Raw genomic sequence first — 16,194 nt, 5'->3', positions numbered from 1 at the left:
GGCGTACACCGCACGTTTAAAAGGGAAGGACGAGGACGCCGAAATGAACGTGCTCGTCGGCTATTTCAATTTGCACATGGCCGAGGGCGTGACTCTCACCACCGACCCCCGATCGCCGGACCGCTCGGACGCCTGGCCCCAGGCGATTTTTTTCGATTTCATACCTCGACCGATCAAGCGGGACGACGAGGTGTGCGTCGAACTTCAATCGAAGGGAGGAATGCTGGCGCTGGCGTCTGACGCCGATCAAATCGCTCGGCTGGGGCCGGCCACGGTGGCGTTTCTCAACGACACGGCCTACGTGGAGGCGCTACGCAGCGGCGCGGGCTTCGCGGCGCAGTATCTGTCACAGGTGCGCGACGTGCTCAAAGCCGATATCGCCGACCTGTGCCCGTTCCCCGTGTTCGGGCTCTTCATGCTGAAGCGCGGCGCGCGCTCGCTCACGTGCTTCGCGCAGACGCCCCACGACCGGCGGTTCATCGAGCGAGTTTTCAAGGAGCACGGCATCGAGAAGGACAGATTCACGGTGCTTGCTCCGAACCTGCTCGACGTGTTCGGGGATAAGAAATTCAGCGCGGTGGTGTACAACGGGCTGCGACAGAGTGGCGAGATCGACTCGACGATTTGCAGGATAATGTACCACCTGCGGGTCGCGCACTTAGAGGAAGACGGGCTGGCGCTGCCGGCGCGGGTGAAACTGATTGCGCAGCTGATCAGCAGCGAGAAGTTGGACTCGCTGACGAAGGTGTGTGACGAGGGGCCGGTGGCGCGCGCTCTTAACCCGTTCCAGGCGTCGCAGGTGTTTAACATTGACCCGACGCGACTGGAATACGAGGCGCTGTCCGACCCGGAGACGATGGCAGACTGCGTGCACCACATGGGCCCGGCCACGGTACGGGTTGAGGTGACGCGCGACGGCGAGTGCGGAGCGATCCTGTGCTGGTACGAGATCCACCTTCTGGACGGCACGGAGCCGTTGCCGACCAACCGGCGCGGCAGCTTCGTGGACTCGCTGGCGTTCCTGCTCAAAGACCCGGTGGAGTTGCACCGAGGCGATACTGTGACGTTGGTCCGCTGCGTCGACATGGACGGATCGTTCAAGTTGGCCCTCGACGTAGACGTTTTGTAATCGGCACGGAGTCGTTGCCGAGCAACCGGCGCGGCAGCTTCGTGGACTCGCTGGCGTTTCTTCTCAAGGACCCGGTGGAGTTGCACCGAGGCGATACTGTGACGTTGGTCCGCTGCGTCGACATGGACGGCTCCTTCAAGTTGGCCCTCGACGTAGACGTTTTGTAATCGGCACGGAGTCGTTGCCGAGCAACCGGCGCGGCAGCTTCGTGGACTCGCTGGCGTTTCTTCTCAAGGACCCGGTGGAGTTGCACCGAGGCGATACTGTGACGTTGGTCCGCTGCGTCGACATGGACGGCTCCTTCAAGTTGGCCCTCGACGTAGACGTTTTGTAATCGGCACGGAGTCGTTGCCGAGCAACCGGCGCGGCAGCTTCGTGGACTCGCTGGCGTTTCTTCTCAAGGACCCGGTGGAGTTGCACCGAGGCGATACTGTGACGTTGGTCCGCTGCGTCGACATGGACGGCTCCTTCAAGTTGGCCCTCGACGTAGACGTTTTGTAATCGGCACGGAGTCGTTGCCGAGCAACCGGCGCGGCAGCTTCGTGGACTCGCTGGCGTTTCTTCTCAAGGACCCGGTGGAGTTGCACCGAGGCGATACTGTGACGTTGGTCCGCTGCGTCGACATGGACGGTTCCTTTAAGTTGGCCCTCGACGTAGACGTTTTGTGATTCGGTAAATTCAATTAAAAGTGCTATTTAATTTCGGTAATATAAATACCTATGTTTTCGCTATTACTTTACATATCTATTTTTTTTGTGTTTTGTTACTTTAGATATTTGATTTATCATCATGTATAGCGTGATCGTCGTCATTATGCTATTTTTGTCTTTGATTTTCATTTATAAGCGCAATTTTAAGCCCAAGATATAAAATACGTTCGGTAATTTTTTGTTATGTTTTCACTTTTAGTAGTACCTATAAGTAATTTAGTTTTCGAAAAATAAGTATGTGCAATGGAAATAATTTAATACAAATAAATTGACATAATTGTGAACACCAAGTTGAGTCACGAAGTCAATAATTCGCAATAACATTCAGTCAAAGTCGCATATTTCTTGTTGTGTATCGACATCATAATAAATTTTGATTATTATTATTGTCTCAAATGAATTTAATTTAATTTAATACGTAATTTTAAGTTTAAAGTATGTTTTAACATGTTACTTATAAGAATATGAGGATGGTCAATTTTTCCATACTTAATTTTAATGGACAAAAGAGAGAGAGAGAGAGGTATCGTTTTGTCAGAAAATAAAATGTAATACCTGATTATGATTAGTTTTGTCAAATTGCTTATTACTTTGATTATGTTTTAATTTGTGTATTTTAATAATTAAATGTGTGTGTTTTAAAACTTTCCATTTTTATTTATAATTTCTCTGACCTTTATCATTCAGAATAAAAAATATTCTGATTTTTAAAAGTGAATTGAGTTGGCAAATCTATTTTAGCAATAACATCTGTGAAAACAGATCAAATTATAACAGAGCACTAAATTAATTGTAGTATTCAAATACTAGCCTAGCTATTATGAGCTTAAAATATTATTTGCAATTTCATTAACGCTTTAAACGACACATCAAACATCTCTATGAGCTAGTGCTGCACTCTTGTGGCAGAACAATACAGTAATTGGTCCTATTGCTCTAATAAAATTATTATAATATATACACTTAACATACAGGTTCAATCGAATGGTATGATATGATGTACAGTCACGGAATGAAAAGGTTCGTCAGTTTTCAAATTGATTCCTTCAACGAATCGCGAGCACATTTACCTTTTGAAACTATGTTACAGAATAATCTCGAGTTAGAGAAAATAATCTTTAACTGTTCGCCAGTAAAGTTCAAAATTATTTAGATCAAAGTTGTTTGACGATTTAACTTGTCAAGAAGATTATTATGATTGGATAAACTAAAACCTTCTTGTTGGTTCAACCTACCATTATCTATTAAATTAAAAAAACTACATTTTGTAACATTGCACTGATGGGATAGAAAAATAAACAAGCAAAACCTTATTCGTTAGCAAACGTCATATTTATTTAAATGTTAGCAGCACTGTTTCTTGCACGATTTTGTTGGCAGGTTTGAGTCTTACAGTACCTAGTGCAAGCGAAAACCGACACTAAGGTGACGAACCTTTTCATTCCGCGACTGTACATCTCTCTCTTCGTAATAACAAAATTGCCTTGAACATACACGGAGGTTCGTTCAATCGATAGGTATGGTATTTCGTTGATCCGGTGACACATGAACACCCTGTATAACTTGACACTGGCTGGAAAAAGGAAAAATAAAATAAAAATCGTCCTACCTTTCTGTAAGCGCGGCCAATAGTTGCGGCGCGGTAGCGGGCGGAGCGGCGGCGCGCAGCGGGCGCAAGTGCGGCGCTTGCGGTGGCGGCGGCGGTGGCGGCGGCGGTGGCGGCGCCAGCGTGAACGGGTTAAGCTCCGCTAGCGTGTCTCCTGGAATAACGGTCCACTCAATGGAAACTGGGATATAGTATTTGCGTGTTGGCGCCACTGGCGAGTAACTGATGACAGGATTATACTCAAAACCTCTAAGGCTTGATTTCCTCCTACGCTGACGTCGGTCGCGAACATCGGTCGAGCGTACGAATAAACACAATGTTCCATGAAGCACCGCACTGCAACGCCGTCGTCAGCGGCAGATGATTACATAGAACTAGCGTGTAATCGTGCGCGCCGCTGACGTCGGTCACCGATGTCAGCCTAAAAGGAAATCAAGCCTAAAAAATAATGTCATCATCATCTAACATAGTAAGTATGTAATCGACCTCTGTATGCTTTTACATCAACAGCTTAATTAAACTGTACAGTGGTGCCACCCTAGTGAATGCACTGAACTGCAAGCGAGTGGCAGGACCTTATTTTCAATGACATCAGGCAGGGGTAAATATGTTTGTCTTCATCGGGTAGTTGATCGAATTACTTTATTCTATTGTAGCCCAATTACTTTTCAATTTCCCGCCTTAGGCAGTTCGATTTTTTCAAGTTATTTATAATTTTCAAAATTAATTTCAGAAAAGATTTTATGTAGCTTGTGTACTTGACAAACATCAAAAGTTGGATTATAACACTAACTGAAATGCCATGGTCAAGCATCGAACCTGCGATATCCGATATAGCCGGCATGGCCTTCTGCATCTGCTGCTCCTCCCACTCCTCGGCCTCGCTGTCCAGCTCCTCGTTGGTGGGCGCGGCCGCTGTACCACCTGAAATAGTATTTTTTATATTTGTAACTTACTATAGTCTGGTCCGCGAGCACGTAGAATTTTGTCCAATGACCCCAAGCTACCCATCCTTATCGCTCGCGCGTAATATATTGCTGTCGCGACTGTGCGACGTGCACCCGCAGTGAGTGTGCGAGCTTGGGGTCATTGGACAAAATTCTACGTGCTCACGGACCAGGCTTTATCAGTGTTAATTTAATTTATTTAGAACACCAGGGTATCCACAATTTCATTCAGATATTGTAAAATTAATTGCAAGAAACACTTATAAATCCTCTCAAATAGAGGTGTATTAGACTGTTCAAGAAAGTCTAAAGAACTGAGTATTATATTACAGCAATCACCTGCCTCAAGTAAGCAGAACTTACAATACTCTTCAATTACTCTTCTCAGTAAATGTAAATAATGTTTTTGAAGTAATGCTTAAATGTTCATTTCCATCCCAACAGAAGTGAAGTCCCAAAAGGAGAATTTAGTTTGATTTACAAGGAAAAAAATCTCATATCCACTTGTTTCGCAGGTCTCCGATTGGGTCACAAACATTGAATTATCGATATATCGATGTCTGTATCGAATTATTGATAGATCGATATCGAGCGCCTTTTCTAGCGTCAAGAGCTGTAGTTCTACAACACCACTCACGTTTAGGCTTGTCACTAGGCAGATCCAGCCCCCGGACTTGAATGCGTCCGTCTTCGTCGTCGTCTCCAGAACCGTCGTCACGCACGAGCCGCGATCCGGGCAGAGCCTCCGACGGAACTGGCACGAAGTCACCAAGTTCCCGCGCCTGGAAACGGAAGGCGGGCTGTAGTGTAGGCAGGGACTGTTGTGGCGAGAGCAGCGAGCTTGCTTCTCATATGGTCTATTACTTATCAATAAATGGCAATGCCAAATTTTGTATGGAAGGTGGCGTCTTTTTTTATTGCGCTGATTCTGCTCCACACTGATGGCTGGAGCCTTTAATGGATGGTAACTATTGTTTCATTACACATGCAATGTCACTATTTTGGTGCAATTTCTTACAAAACATATTATGCGCAGAAAGCAAATCTGGTATGTAAAATCATCCAACTTCTAATGCTTGTAACTCAGTTCAGACTGAGTTTAGAGGTATACATGTCATAATAAGTTTGGTTTATTACACTATTTTGTTATCAAAAAATAAGGTTTGGTCGATGGCCGTGCGAAAAAAAAAGACGCCAATTTACGGCATTGTCTTTTCTCATAAGCTACATCTACACCGGGCGCATGGGCTCGTGAGGCACACTTGTCATCCTGCTCACTCAAGAGCAGGATGAGCAGGATGTCAAGCGTAACTCGCGAGCTCATGCGCCCGGTGTGGACACAGAATTATGATATTCGAGTTTCAGTTTAGCGCTGTCTATTTCATACGTGTAATTATTTGGAAAAAGTGAAGTTTGAAAATAGTTCTCATTTTGCTCGTGGTACTGGCATGTATAACAGTATCAGATAGCAATCGGTTTCTGTCACACATATCGTGTTAGCTTAGCATCTCTCAAGTATGAAAGGGATGAATAGATTGAGATTTATTTTTTATTTCTGAAGAGAAGTCATGCTGGCTCTCGTACCACAATTGATGGCGCTAGCTGAAATATTATTTCTTAGTGCTCTACTTCATCTATTTATGCCCCAGCTTCAAACTAAAGTATAGATCTCATAAGTACTTATAAATTTTATAAAGGTCACTTTAGTAGTTAATACCAGACGTCTTACCACACAACAGGAAAATCGCACCGAAAACCAAATACCCGTCTGCCTGCGCACACGTGACTTGAAGGCTAAAAGGAAACTCTCCACACTGGCAACCTAAAACTTATCTTCGAACTCAAAAGAAGGACATCCCAGCATCGGTGACGGCTCGCTTAGTCCCTCACCTCTCATACCTGCTGTCGGGTCTTCCGCGCCGCGTGGATGAGCGCGGCGTCCGGAATGTGTCCGGGCGCGACCGCCAGCGCCGCCCGGACGGTTTCCGCGCGGTACTTGTGGAAGCCCCGCGAGTCCTCCTCCTCTTCGTCCGGGCTGTCCGACACGTCGCCGGCGCCGTCCGCCGCTAACGCCTCCCGTCCGGACAGAATCAGACCTTCTAACGTAACTTTCTTTTTCGATTTCGGCTGCGGCTGGCTGTTTAAGTTGTTCGGCGTTTCGTCCTGGATGTTGAAAGGTTTATTGTAGAAGTTTATTGGTGTTCACAATTGAAGATACATTCATAATGTCGATAATATGGCATAAGATTAAAACTAAAATTTTTAACATTGATTTAGGGCAATTTTAATTTAGTTTTCAATAAAGGCTAATAGGATCTACCTTAGGACACAATCATGTATTTTGTCCCATCTTGTTTTTTCATTCATAGTAATGCTTTTAGCATCCCAATCAGATAATGTTGCATATATTGTAGGATTTTGTAGGGAAGGTACCCTATTACAAAGGCATTCCACTTTTCACCAATGGAATACAAAAAAAAAAAATTACAATTTCAAATGTGATAAATTGTATAAAATTACAATTGTTCTATCATACTATTACTTTTATGTGTATAATTAATTAGTATTAAATCTTGAACAAATGACATTGGGAACTTTTTGCCCCACTTTTCGAAAAGTAGCGGACACAAACGAAACCTATCACAGATGATACATACTAATATCCAATGAATTTCCATGCATTTTTTTTTCTCTCTTATATGGGAATATTGAGAAAATGAAGTTTTAATATTTTATTTTATTTTACATTTAGGTAACATTTTTGACGACCTCCGTGGCGGAGAGGCGCACACACCGGTTTTCAAGGTGTGCCGGGCCAATCCTGAGGTCCCGGGTTCGATTCCCGGCCGGGACAATATAGAAAACGATCTTTTCATATTGTCTCTGGTTTGTATGTGTTGTGGTTCGTCGTTCCCGATTTCCATAACACAAATGCCTTAGCTACTTATTTTGGGTTGGAGTAATATGAGATGTTGTCTAATATTAATTTAAGTATTTATAATATTTTATTTATTTATATTATTTTATTTATATTTTTTATTTATTTATATTATTTTATTTACTTTTATTGGTTACTCTGCAATGCCAAACAACATAACATGTAAAAATATCAAATCATTTTAGACAAATATATTTTCAACTTAGACTCGTCATATCTCAGAATTCCCATATCTCACAACATAGCGCTTTAAGTGAATATACCTACAAGTATAAAGCTTTAAAATAAAATACGTTTCATTTTTGTCCGCCCTGGGGCATTTTCTCATATTAAAGTTCCCAATGTCCTTTTAAAAAATAATTTACCTTTAGTAAGTCCAATTTTTATACATAAAATATCATAATTTGCAGCATGAATGTTTCACACTCAAATATAATAATAAACAAGTTTTATTGATATGATTATAAAAAGTAACTACATCAGGTGCTTAAGAAGCATATTACCTCATTAACATTATTGTCATATTTATTATTATCACCATCGGGAGCCTTGCGTCTCTCCTTTTCCCTGCGTTTAGCGAGACGCTTGCTCTGAGACGACTTTTTCACTTTGAACACTTCTGCATCTTCTTCCTCTGTAAGTAGGCAACACACCACAGCATATATCGGGTCCCTTAACAAATCTAAGCAATACTGTAAAACCTAACAGACTAACATTGTCAATGTATCTAGAAATAATGGCAAGACCAAGAATTTGAGAGAATTAACTTTAATCTTTTTTCTTCTCAGCAGATACACCAGGGTCTTGGTCATAATTTTAAGTGTAAAGTGACTATTGTGTAGATAAATGGAAATTACTATAGATCATGGATGGTATACAAGAAAGGAAGCAAACAGGTTGTATGCTGTAATGGCTTCGTTAACTGTGCCATTTCCACTCTATCCCAGTATATGCATAATATTAACTTCAATGGTGCTGATGTATTTTATCAATTTCCAAGTATCAAATCATGCAGAAGTAACAGTTCTTTTCAGCTGTATCTAATTTCCCTTCATTGTATTTAATTAAACAGAAACGAGAAAGGTATAAATTATATTAGTACAGTAGGAATATGATGCCAAAGCTAGCCAAGCTTCTCGGAGAGGTTACCTTCATCAGCAAAACTCAAAAGGGACTTGGTTTTAACCGGTTTGTTTTCCTTCCTCTCTCTCTCACGGCTGATGACCGGCGGCGGAGGCGGCTCCGGTTCACCATCCTCGTCGTCGTCAGCGCAAAACATGCGCCGTTGAATCTTTTTTGGCTTACGAAACAACGACATTTTTGTAAAGGTAAACAATCTTAGAACTAGAAAAAAACAATTTTGCTATTGTAACCCAAGAAATACAATATCCACTGAAAAGGAACTAGTCATTCCTCTAGAATTTAGTGTGTAAATTGCTAAAAAAACTGAATCTTTCCCACAATTTCACAGAAAATGACAGTTTGACAAAAAAGTAACCCGCTTGTCAAAATCAGCAATAGCCATTTTTTTATTTTTTTTACCATAGTGTTGTTTGTATTTCGTGGAAGATTATATTGAATTTTCAAATTAAATCACCCATAAATAGTAAAGACAGAATCTAAATCAAGGTCCTCGCTCAATGTCTATAATAGTAAACAAACTTTTATAAGTCATGATAATCACGGCAGCTTAACTTTTTGTCTTACTAATTCCTCGAGGCTCGAACATCATGTTTGTCATTCGTTATAGTTAGTTTATTTATTCCGATTTATTCATAGGTTGTTAGAGAACTATAGAACAAAAATTGAATTTAAGTTTTTATTTATTTTTATAATAAAAAACTTAAATTCTAATATAGAAATATAAGCAGCTGAATAAATTCTGAATAACTTTGATAATAAAATTAGTTTTCGTAAGTGAATAAAAATTAATCGATATAGAACTCGATAACTTTTGACAGATTAGCAACCACTAGGTTAAATTCTTCACCATTTTTGTCCCGCACTGAGTTTGTGCGTTTTGTCTTGGTGAGTGAAAAATCGTGAATTATTTGTACAATCTTGCTTGAAATCAAATCAAATATTAGCGTTGTGCATATAAATTAGATATATTCACAAGATTATGTGTCTATTTAAAGGGTTTTCCCAAAAAATACTTGGTAAATGCCGACGTCGATCACAACCAAACTTTCTACTTTCAGTCCTTAAATTTCAACGAAGTCCCTACACACTTCAAGATGGGTAGGGAGGACAAGGCAACCTGGAAGTCCAACTACTTCATCAGGATCATCGTAAGTTCCTATCACTGATTTTCTGGACATAACCTCAAAATGCTGTTGGCATGTTGTTTACAGTGATTGTTCTATTTCAGCAACTTCTAGACGAGTACCCAAAATGTTTCCTTGTGGGTGCAGACAACGTAGGCTCAACGCAGATGCAGCAGATCCGTATTTCTCTGCGTGGGCACAGCATTGTGTTGATGGGAAAGAACACCATGATGCGCAAGGCCATCAAGGACCATCTGGAGACCAACCCGGCTCTTGAGAAGCTGCTGCCCCACATCAAGGGCAATGTCGGCTTCGTCTTCACCCGTGGTGACCTTGTCGAGGTAAGCACAAAATTATGCACCAATTTCATAATGACTTGTATATCAAAACTATGCAGCACATTCTAATACCTAAAAAGCAGGTAAATCCTTGTCTGTTCTAATACCTGGGTGTTGATGTCAACTCACAGGCTTCGCTTTCAGACTAAAGTAACTCTTTGAATTTATCCTAGTGTGATTGTCTTAGTTATGGATATTGCACTGGCATTTCAAGGATACAATCAATTATAAAGTTCTCTAAAAACTGCACATTATGGTGGATTCACACAGCTAGGCCCCTGGCAAGTGGTAACAGGGAGAAAGTTTGAAGAAACATCCTTATCGGTGGCTTAGCTTTGGATCTAGCCGCCGGCAGTGCTGCCAGGCTGTGTAGATCCACTGTTATAAATTAATTTCAACAGCTAGCTTACTTAACCCTTACTTTTCTGTATTTATAACAATACTTTTCTGTATCAGGTCCGTGACAAGCTTCTGGAGAACAAGGTGCGCGCGCCGGCCCGTCCTGGAGCCATCGCGCCGCTTGCCGTCGTCATCCCGGCACACAACACCGGTCTTGGTCCCGAGAAGACCTCCTTCTTCCAGGCTCTGTCCATCCCCACCAAGATTTCCAAGGGTGAGAGTCTTATCTGATATATTTCATATTTACACCAACTGTAATGATATTTCGGTTCCTTATCAACTTAATTTGGTCACCAGTTGCTGCAGTCAATTGACCTTTAGGCTGAGTCCGCACTACGGTTTTTTCCCGCAAGCGGTAAACCGCCAAACCGCAAAAAGCCGCATTGCAGACGCTTGCATTAGTTTTACTTGATTATAAAGTCGCGCGGTTAAAAACCGCGGCGGTTTAGCCGTAGTGTGGACTCTGCCTTAGAAAGTAATTTAGTGACTGGTATCTTCACTCTCTGTGCATGTAAAGCCCGGTCTGTGAGCAAGTAGAATTTTGTCCAATGACCCCAAGCTACCCATCCTTATCGCTCGCGCGTAATTATATTGCTGTCGCGACTGTGCGACGGGCGCCCGCAGTGAGTGTGAGAGCGCAACAGCAACATAATTACGCGTGAGCGATAAGGATGGGTAGCTTGGGGTCATTGGACAAAATTCTACGTGCTCACAGACCAGACTATAGAAGATGTTCCAAAGCATGTATTTTAAAGACAAATTCATGCAGTTGCAACATCACTGTTGACCATGTCTGTTCTAATACCTGGGAGTATCTGTAGACTCTCTGGCTTCGCTTTCAGACAAAATTAACTCTTTAAATTTATCCTGGTGTGATTGGTCCTATGTGGATATTGCATCGGCATTTTGGAGATACATTATTTCACTAAGAAAACTTGATATGTAATGGCGCAGTTACACTGCGGGAAATTGACAGAGACGAAGCGCGAGAACGCACACCGAAGTATGGGCGACGCGGCGAAACTAACTGAAGTGTGAGTTTACACTATATTTTATGCCTCGATCAATTTCCCGCATAGTGTAACTGCGCCTTTTAGTAAAAGCAAAATTTCATGTTTACTGATGTAAAACAATGCTATTCCAGGTACCATTGAAATCATCAACGATGTCCACATCTTGAAGCCCGGCGACAAGGTGGGAGCCTCCGAAGCCACTCTCCTCAACATGTTGAACATCTCTCCCTTCTCGTACGGTCTTGTCGTCAAGCAGGTGAGATATAAATAATACTCTAGGTCAAGGCTTCCCAAACTGCGTCGCGCGTCATAGTAAAAAAAAAATTTTTTTGGAAGCCCTGCACTAGTTGTAAACTAGATCTTGAGTCTGTACTCACAAGAACCTGTGTTCCTGTGAGCCCTATATGAGGGTGTTTTAAACAAATTATTTTGAGAAACTGCTAAGATAAATGAACTGCTGGTCAATCCAAACTCATCTATCTAATGATCTCCATTATCCAAAGTGTTGAGTACAGTTTGCACTTTACCTGTGCACTCTGATAATTTACCTTTGGTAAATTGATTGCACTTTGATTTGTTCTTGATTGGTTCAGTAACCAATTTTTATTTCAATTGCAAACAGACATTCATAAATAATGTATCTATCTGTCCTCTACGTAGAAGAGGTATCAAGATTACATGAATTTCTCATGCTAATATTATTTTGAGAGGAACTGAACCCCCTAAACAACAAAATGTGACAGTTATAGTATCGAAAGGCCTTCGCTCTGAGGGCCTAGTGTAAATTTACATCAAACGCGCTCACTAGCTTGTCTAGAAGAAGGCTGTAAGTGGTTTCGTATTGATTCATTTACCTAAAATAATATTGTGAAATCTTCCTATAGTCTGCTCGCACACTCACTGCTGCCGCTCGTCACACAGTCGCGACAGCAATATAATGAGGGCTATCGTTTTGGCGCTCACCAGTTAGCGCCACTGTAGAGTAAGGTCCTGTCACTTGCTAGTAGCGAAGACAGTGGCACCAACTGGTGAGCGCTAAAGTGGTAGGAGGACTATCGCATTTGCACTCATCAAGATGGCGCCACTGTAGAGTAAGGTCCTGTCAATCGCCAGGGGTGCCAACTGTTAAGTATAAAAACGATAGCCCTCATTACGCGCGCGCGAGTGATAAGGATAGGTAGCTTGAGTTCATTGGACAAAATTCTACGTGCTCAGCGACCAGACTGACACAAATCATTCCCACACTCCAGGTGTACGACTCTGGCACCATCTTCGCGCCGGCCATCCTCGACATCAAGCCGGAAGACCTTCGCGCCAAGTTCATGGAGGGCGTGGCCAACGTGGCGGCCGCTTCGTTAGCGATGGGCTACCCCACGCTGGCGTCGGCGCCGCACTCCATCGCCAACGGATTCAAGAACCTGCTGGCCCTCGCCGCCGTCACCGAGGTTGAGTTCAAGGAGGCGACCACCATCAAGGAGTTCATCAAGGTTAGTACACGTTTTGACATGAAAATAGCTTAAAATTGCACAAATCCCTAAAACTAAGACAACTAAAACCTCCGCGGCGTTCCGTCTTCGCTTAAATGGTGCAGCATTAAGGTTACAACATTCAAGGCGGATCGAGACGGGAGACTACGACATTTACATAACTTATGCACGTTTTCACCATCAATGCCTAATTTTTAAGTGACCCCTATGGTAACACCACAAAAGGCATTTTGTTTTCATAGGGGTCACTTGAAAATCAGGGATTGATGGTGAAAACGGGCATTAGTCTGTCTCGCTCGCGAACTGACGCATAATACATTACCTAAAGTCAAGTAACGGCCGTGGTCTCTCGTCTCGGTCGCTTCTCTGTCGCAGCGTGAACGGCCACCTTAAGACTTCCGCGACACCAATGGCGACGGCCCAACACATTACTAGGGCGATATAGTTTTGACAAGTATAACTTGTGCATTTTTTACAACTACCCTCATAACGTGACATTATTTTCGCCATACACTAATTTATGATTTAAAGTGTACTGTGACCTTATCTGGTTTTTGTTTATCCGATTTTGACAATGATTGTAACAAATATATAGGTACATGTCATTCAATCGACATTTGAGATGAGAGATTGATGCGATACGACCCTAGTGTACTGATTGATTGTATAGATAAAGATATTGAGATATTGTGAACAGGGTTCGAGGATATATATCAAGGGATATATATCAAGATATATATCGGATATATATCCGATATATATCAAGCCGGTTTTGATGATATACAGGGTGTTAGGTAAATGGGTATATGAGCCGACACTAGCCCATGTTAACATGGGCATATAAATGGTATGGTGAAGTCAGAAAATTGATATCTTCATTTTAATTATTTTAATTTTCATACAAATCGGATTTTATTATATTTATTTTGTATGAAAATTAAAAAAAATAAAATGATGATATCAAATTTCTGACTTCACCATACCATTTATATGCCCATGTTAACATGGGCTAGTGTCGGCTCATATACCCATTTACCTAACACCCTGTATATCAACTTTTAAAATTTGTTACTGTATTTGTACTTTTTGACATAAGATTTTTATTTTTTTAGTTGATTTTGCCGTATTTAAAAGAATATTTTATGTTTTTGCTTTATTTGTCTGATTTTAAGTTTAAAAACATTTAAAACATGTTTATGCAACACATATGCAATAGTATTCATGAATAATACAATAAAATAATACTATGGCTTTCATACAAAATTGATATACAGGGTGTTTGGCGCATCGTGTGCCAAAATGATTTGGTGGATAGAATGGGTCATTTCCTATATTTTCAGCCCCCATAACACGTTCCATGCCAGGCGGCTACTTTTATATTATTTTTTTTAGTAATTTCACCAAAATACCCAAATCGCATCATTTAATTTCGATTTAAAAAAAAACTACTAGGCGTAGCCTCAAAGTAAATATTTTGTTTTGACGTGCATTGATGTAGGGTTGCATCAAATCTTAATTTACTGACAAATATCATCTAGTTTTTTAAAAATTCAGCTTTGAAATTTTCCGAAAAGTTAAAAATGGACTGAAAATTTAAGTTTACATGGCTATAAAAAAATAAATAAAAGAGATTGCGATCTTCGGATTTTATCAAAACTTCTTTAGTCTATAACGCCTTTGTAGTAATAAAAAGAGAAATGTGGCTGCATACGACAACAGTCGAAATTAGAAGAAGATGTCATGAGTGTATACGTTGCCGAGGCGGACATTTTGAACAAAATTTGTAATAATTAATAAACGATCAAAATAATTATTTTCGTCTTTAATTTCAAGAAATCCACATTGAAAAACGAAAGGGAAAAGGTTTTTACATTGCATAAGATCAATAATTTTTACCTGTTAGGTGTTTAATAACGTGCTATTCACACAAAAGGGGCTACAAACACAAATTTCGCAAATCAGTCCGAGTAGAGTCAATGCACTAATTTAAGGAATTTGTGAAGTTATTGTTATTATTTAAACAAGATTAGTATACCGTTTAAATGAGGATAGACTAGAGAAGTTTTGATAAAATCCGAAGATCGCAATCTCTTTTATTTATTTTTTTATAGCCATGTAAACTTAAATGTTCAGTCCATTTTTAACTTTTCGGAAAACTTCAAAGCTGAATTAAAAAAAAACTAGATGATATTTGTCAGTAAATTTAGATTTGATGCAACCCTACATTAATGCACGTCAAAACAAAATATTTACTTTGAGGCTACGCCTAGTAGTTTTTTTTTAAATCGAAATTAAATGGTGCGATTTGGGTATTTTGGTGAAATTACTAAAAAAATTAATATAAAAGTAGCCGCCTGGCATGGAACGTGTTATGGGGGCTGAAAATATAGGAAACGACCCATTCTATCCGCCAAATCATTTTGGCACACGATGCGCCAAACACCCTGTATATCAAAGTTGATATATATCGGATATTTTCGAACCCTGATTGTGAATATATAGACTTTTTGTGGACTTAATTATTTTTATTATTGTGGTAGCATTCACTGCTCCTGCATTCATTATAATTGTAAGTTGTCATTATGAGAAGTTGGCATTCTGAGAAGTTGTCATTTTGCGAGCGGTTGGCATTTTGAGAAGTTGGCATTCTGAGCATAAACGACCCTCACGCCCCTTTGTGGGGAAATGAATCCCCTGCCTGGTTCAATTTTGATCATGTCTGTTCTAATACCTGGGAGTTCCTATCAACTCTCTGGCTTTCGCTTTCAGACTAAATTATTTCTTTGAATTTATCCTAGTGTGATGATCTTAACATGGATATTGCACTGGCATTTCAAAGTAACAAACATTCCTTATTATTTAGGCAACCACCAAGGAAATCTAACCTAAAGAAGTACTTAACTGAATCTTTGTTTGCAGGACCCATCCAAGTTCGCCGCAGCGGCCGCGCCCGTCGCCGCCGCTGCCGCCGCTCCGGCCGCCGCCAAGCAAGAGGAAAAGAAGGAGGAAAAAGAGGAATCGGAGAGCGACGACGACATGGGCTTCGGTCTCTTCGACTAAGCTGTGTCCTGAGAACACTCGCCTCTTCCCTCAATTCTGCTACCTTACACTCCAAATGGCTTTTCCATGGCTTCGTTTTTTCGATCCATTGAAAAGTTATTATTATTATAAAGTAGCAGAATTAGGACTCATGCGAGTGCCGTCTGCGTGAGCTGTTGATGCACCGAGGGACCGCCAAGCCGCCGGGTTGGACGCCCAATGGCGGCCGGCGCGTCTATTTGTGCTTGTCAATAAACTCCTCGCTTGTAATTTGATTGTCTTATTTCAAACGTTTATGCTCAGAATGCCAACTTCGCGAAA

At 41.3% G+C, this 16,194-nt stretch overlaps 2 protein-coding genes across 2 annotated transcripts in view; one reads left to right on the top strand and one right to left on the bottom strand.

Annotated features, from left to right (window-relative positions):
- The window catches only part of LOC135079010 (PAX3- and PAX7-binding protein 1), a 29,211-nt gene extending 20,374 nt beyond the window's left edge, over positions 1-8,837 (bottom strand). The window contains exons 1-6 of the mRNA XM_063973634.1: positions 8,480-8,837; positions 7,834-7,964; positions 6,292-6,555; positions 5,030-5,174; positions 4,265-4,369; positions 3,449-3,599 (exon numbers count right to left, since the gene is read on the bottom strand). Of these exons, the coding sequence (XP_063829704.1) occupies positions 3,449-3,599; positions 4,265-4,369; positions 5,030-5,174; positions 6,292-6,555; positions 7,834-7,964; positions 8,480-8,648 (965 nt within the window). The 5' untranslated portion in view covers positions 8,649-8,837. The remainder of the gene's footprint in view (positions 1-3,448; positions 3,600-4,264; positions 4,370-5,029; positions 5,175-6,291; positions 6,556-7,833; positions 7,965-8,479) is intronic.
- Positions 8,838-9,275: 438 nt separating this feature from the next.
- LOC135085146 (large ribosomal subunit protein uL10) lies at positions 9,276-15,985 on the top strand. Its single transcript, XM_063979905.1, has 7 exons — positions 9,276-9,358; positions 9,532-9,621; positions 9,702-9,938; positions 10,392-10,548; positions 11,479-11,603; positions 12,598-12,834; positions 15,754-15,985. Exons 2-7 carry the CDS (start codon positions 9,568-9,570, stop codon positions 15,892-15,894), a joined length of 951 nt encoding a protein of 316 aa, XP_063835975.1. The 5' UTR covers positions 9,276-9,358; positions 9,532-9,567; the 3' UTR covers positions 15,895-15,985.
- Positions 15,986-16,194: the final 209 nt, after the last annotated feature.

The sequence above is a fragment of the Ostrinia nubilalis genome, chromosome 2, assembly GCF_963855985.1.
Source record: "Ostrinia nubilalis chromosome 2, ilOstNubi1.1, whole genome shotgun sequence".
Taxonomy (NCBI): Eukaryota; Metazoa; Arthropoda; class Insecta; order Lepidoptera; family Crambidae; genus Ostrinia; species Ostrinia nubilalis.
This window is presented reverse-complemented; position numbering and strand designations above follow the sequence as displayed.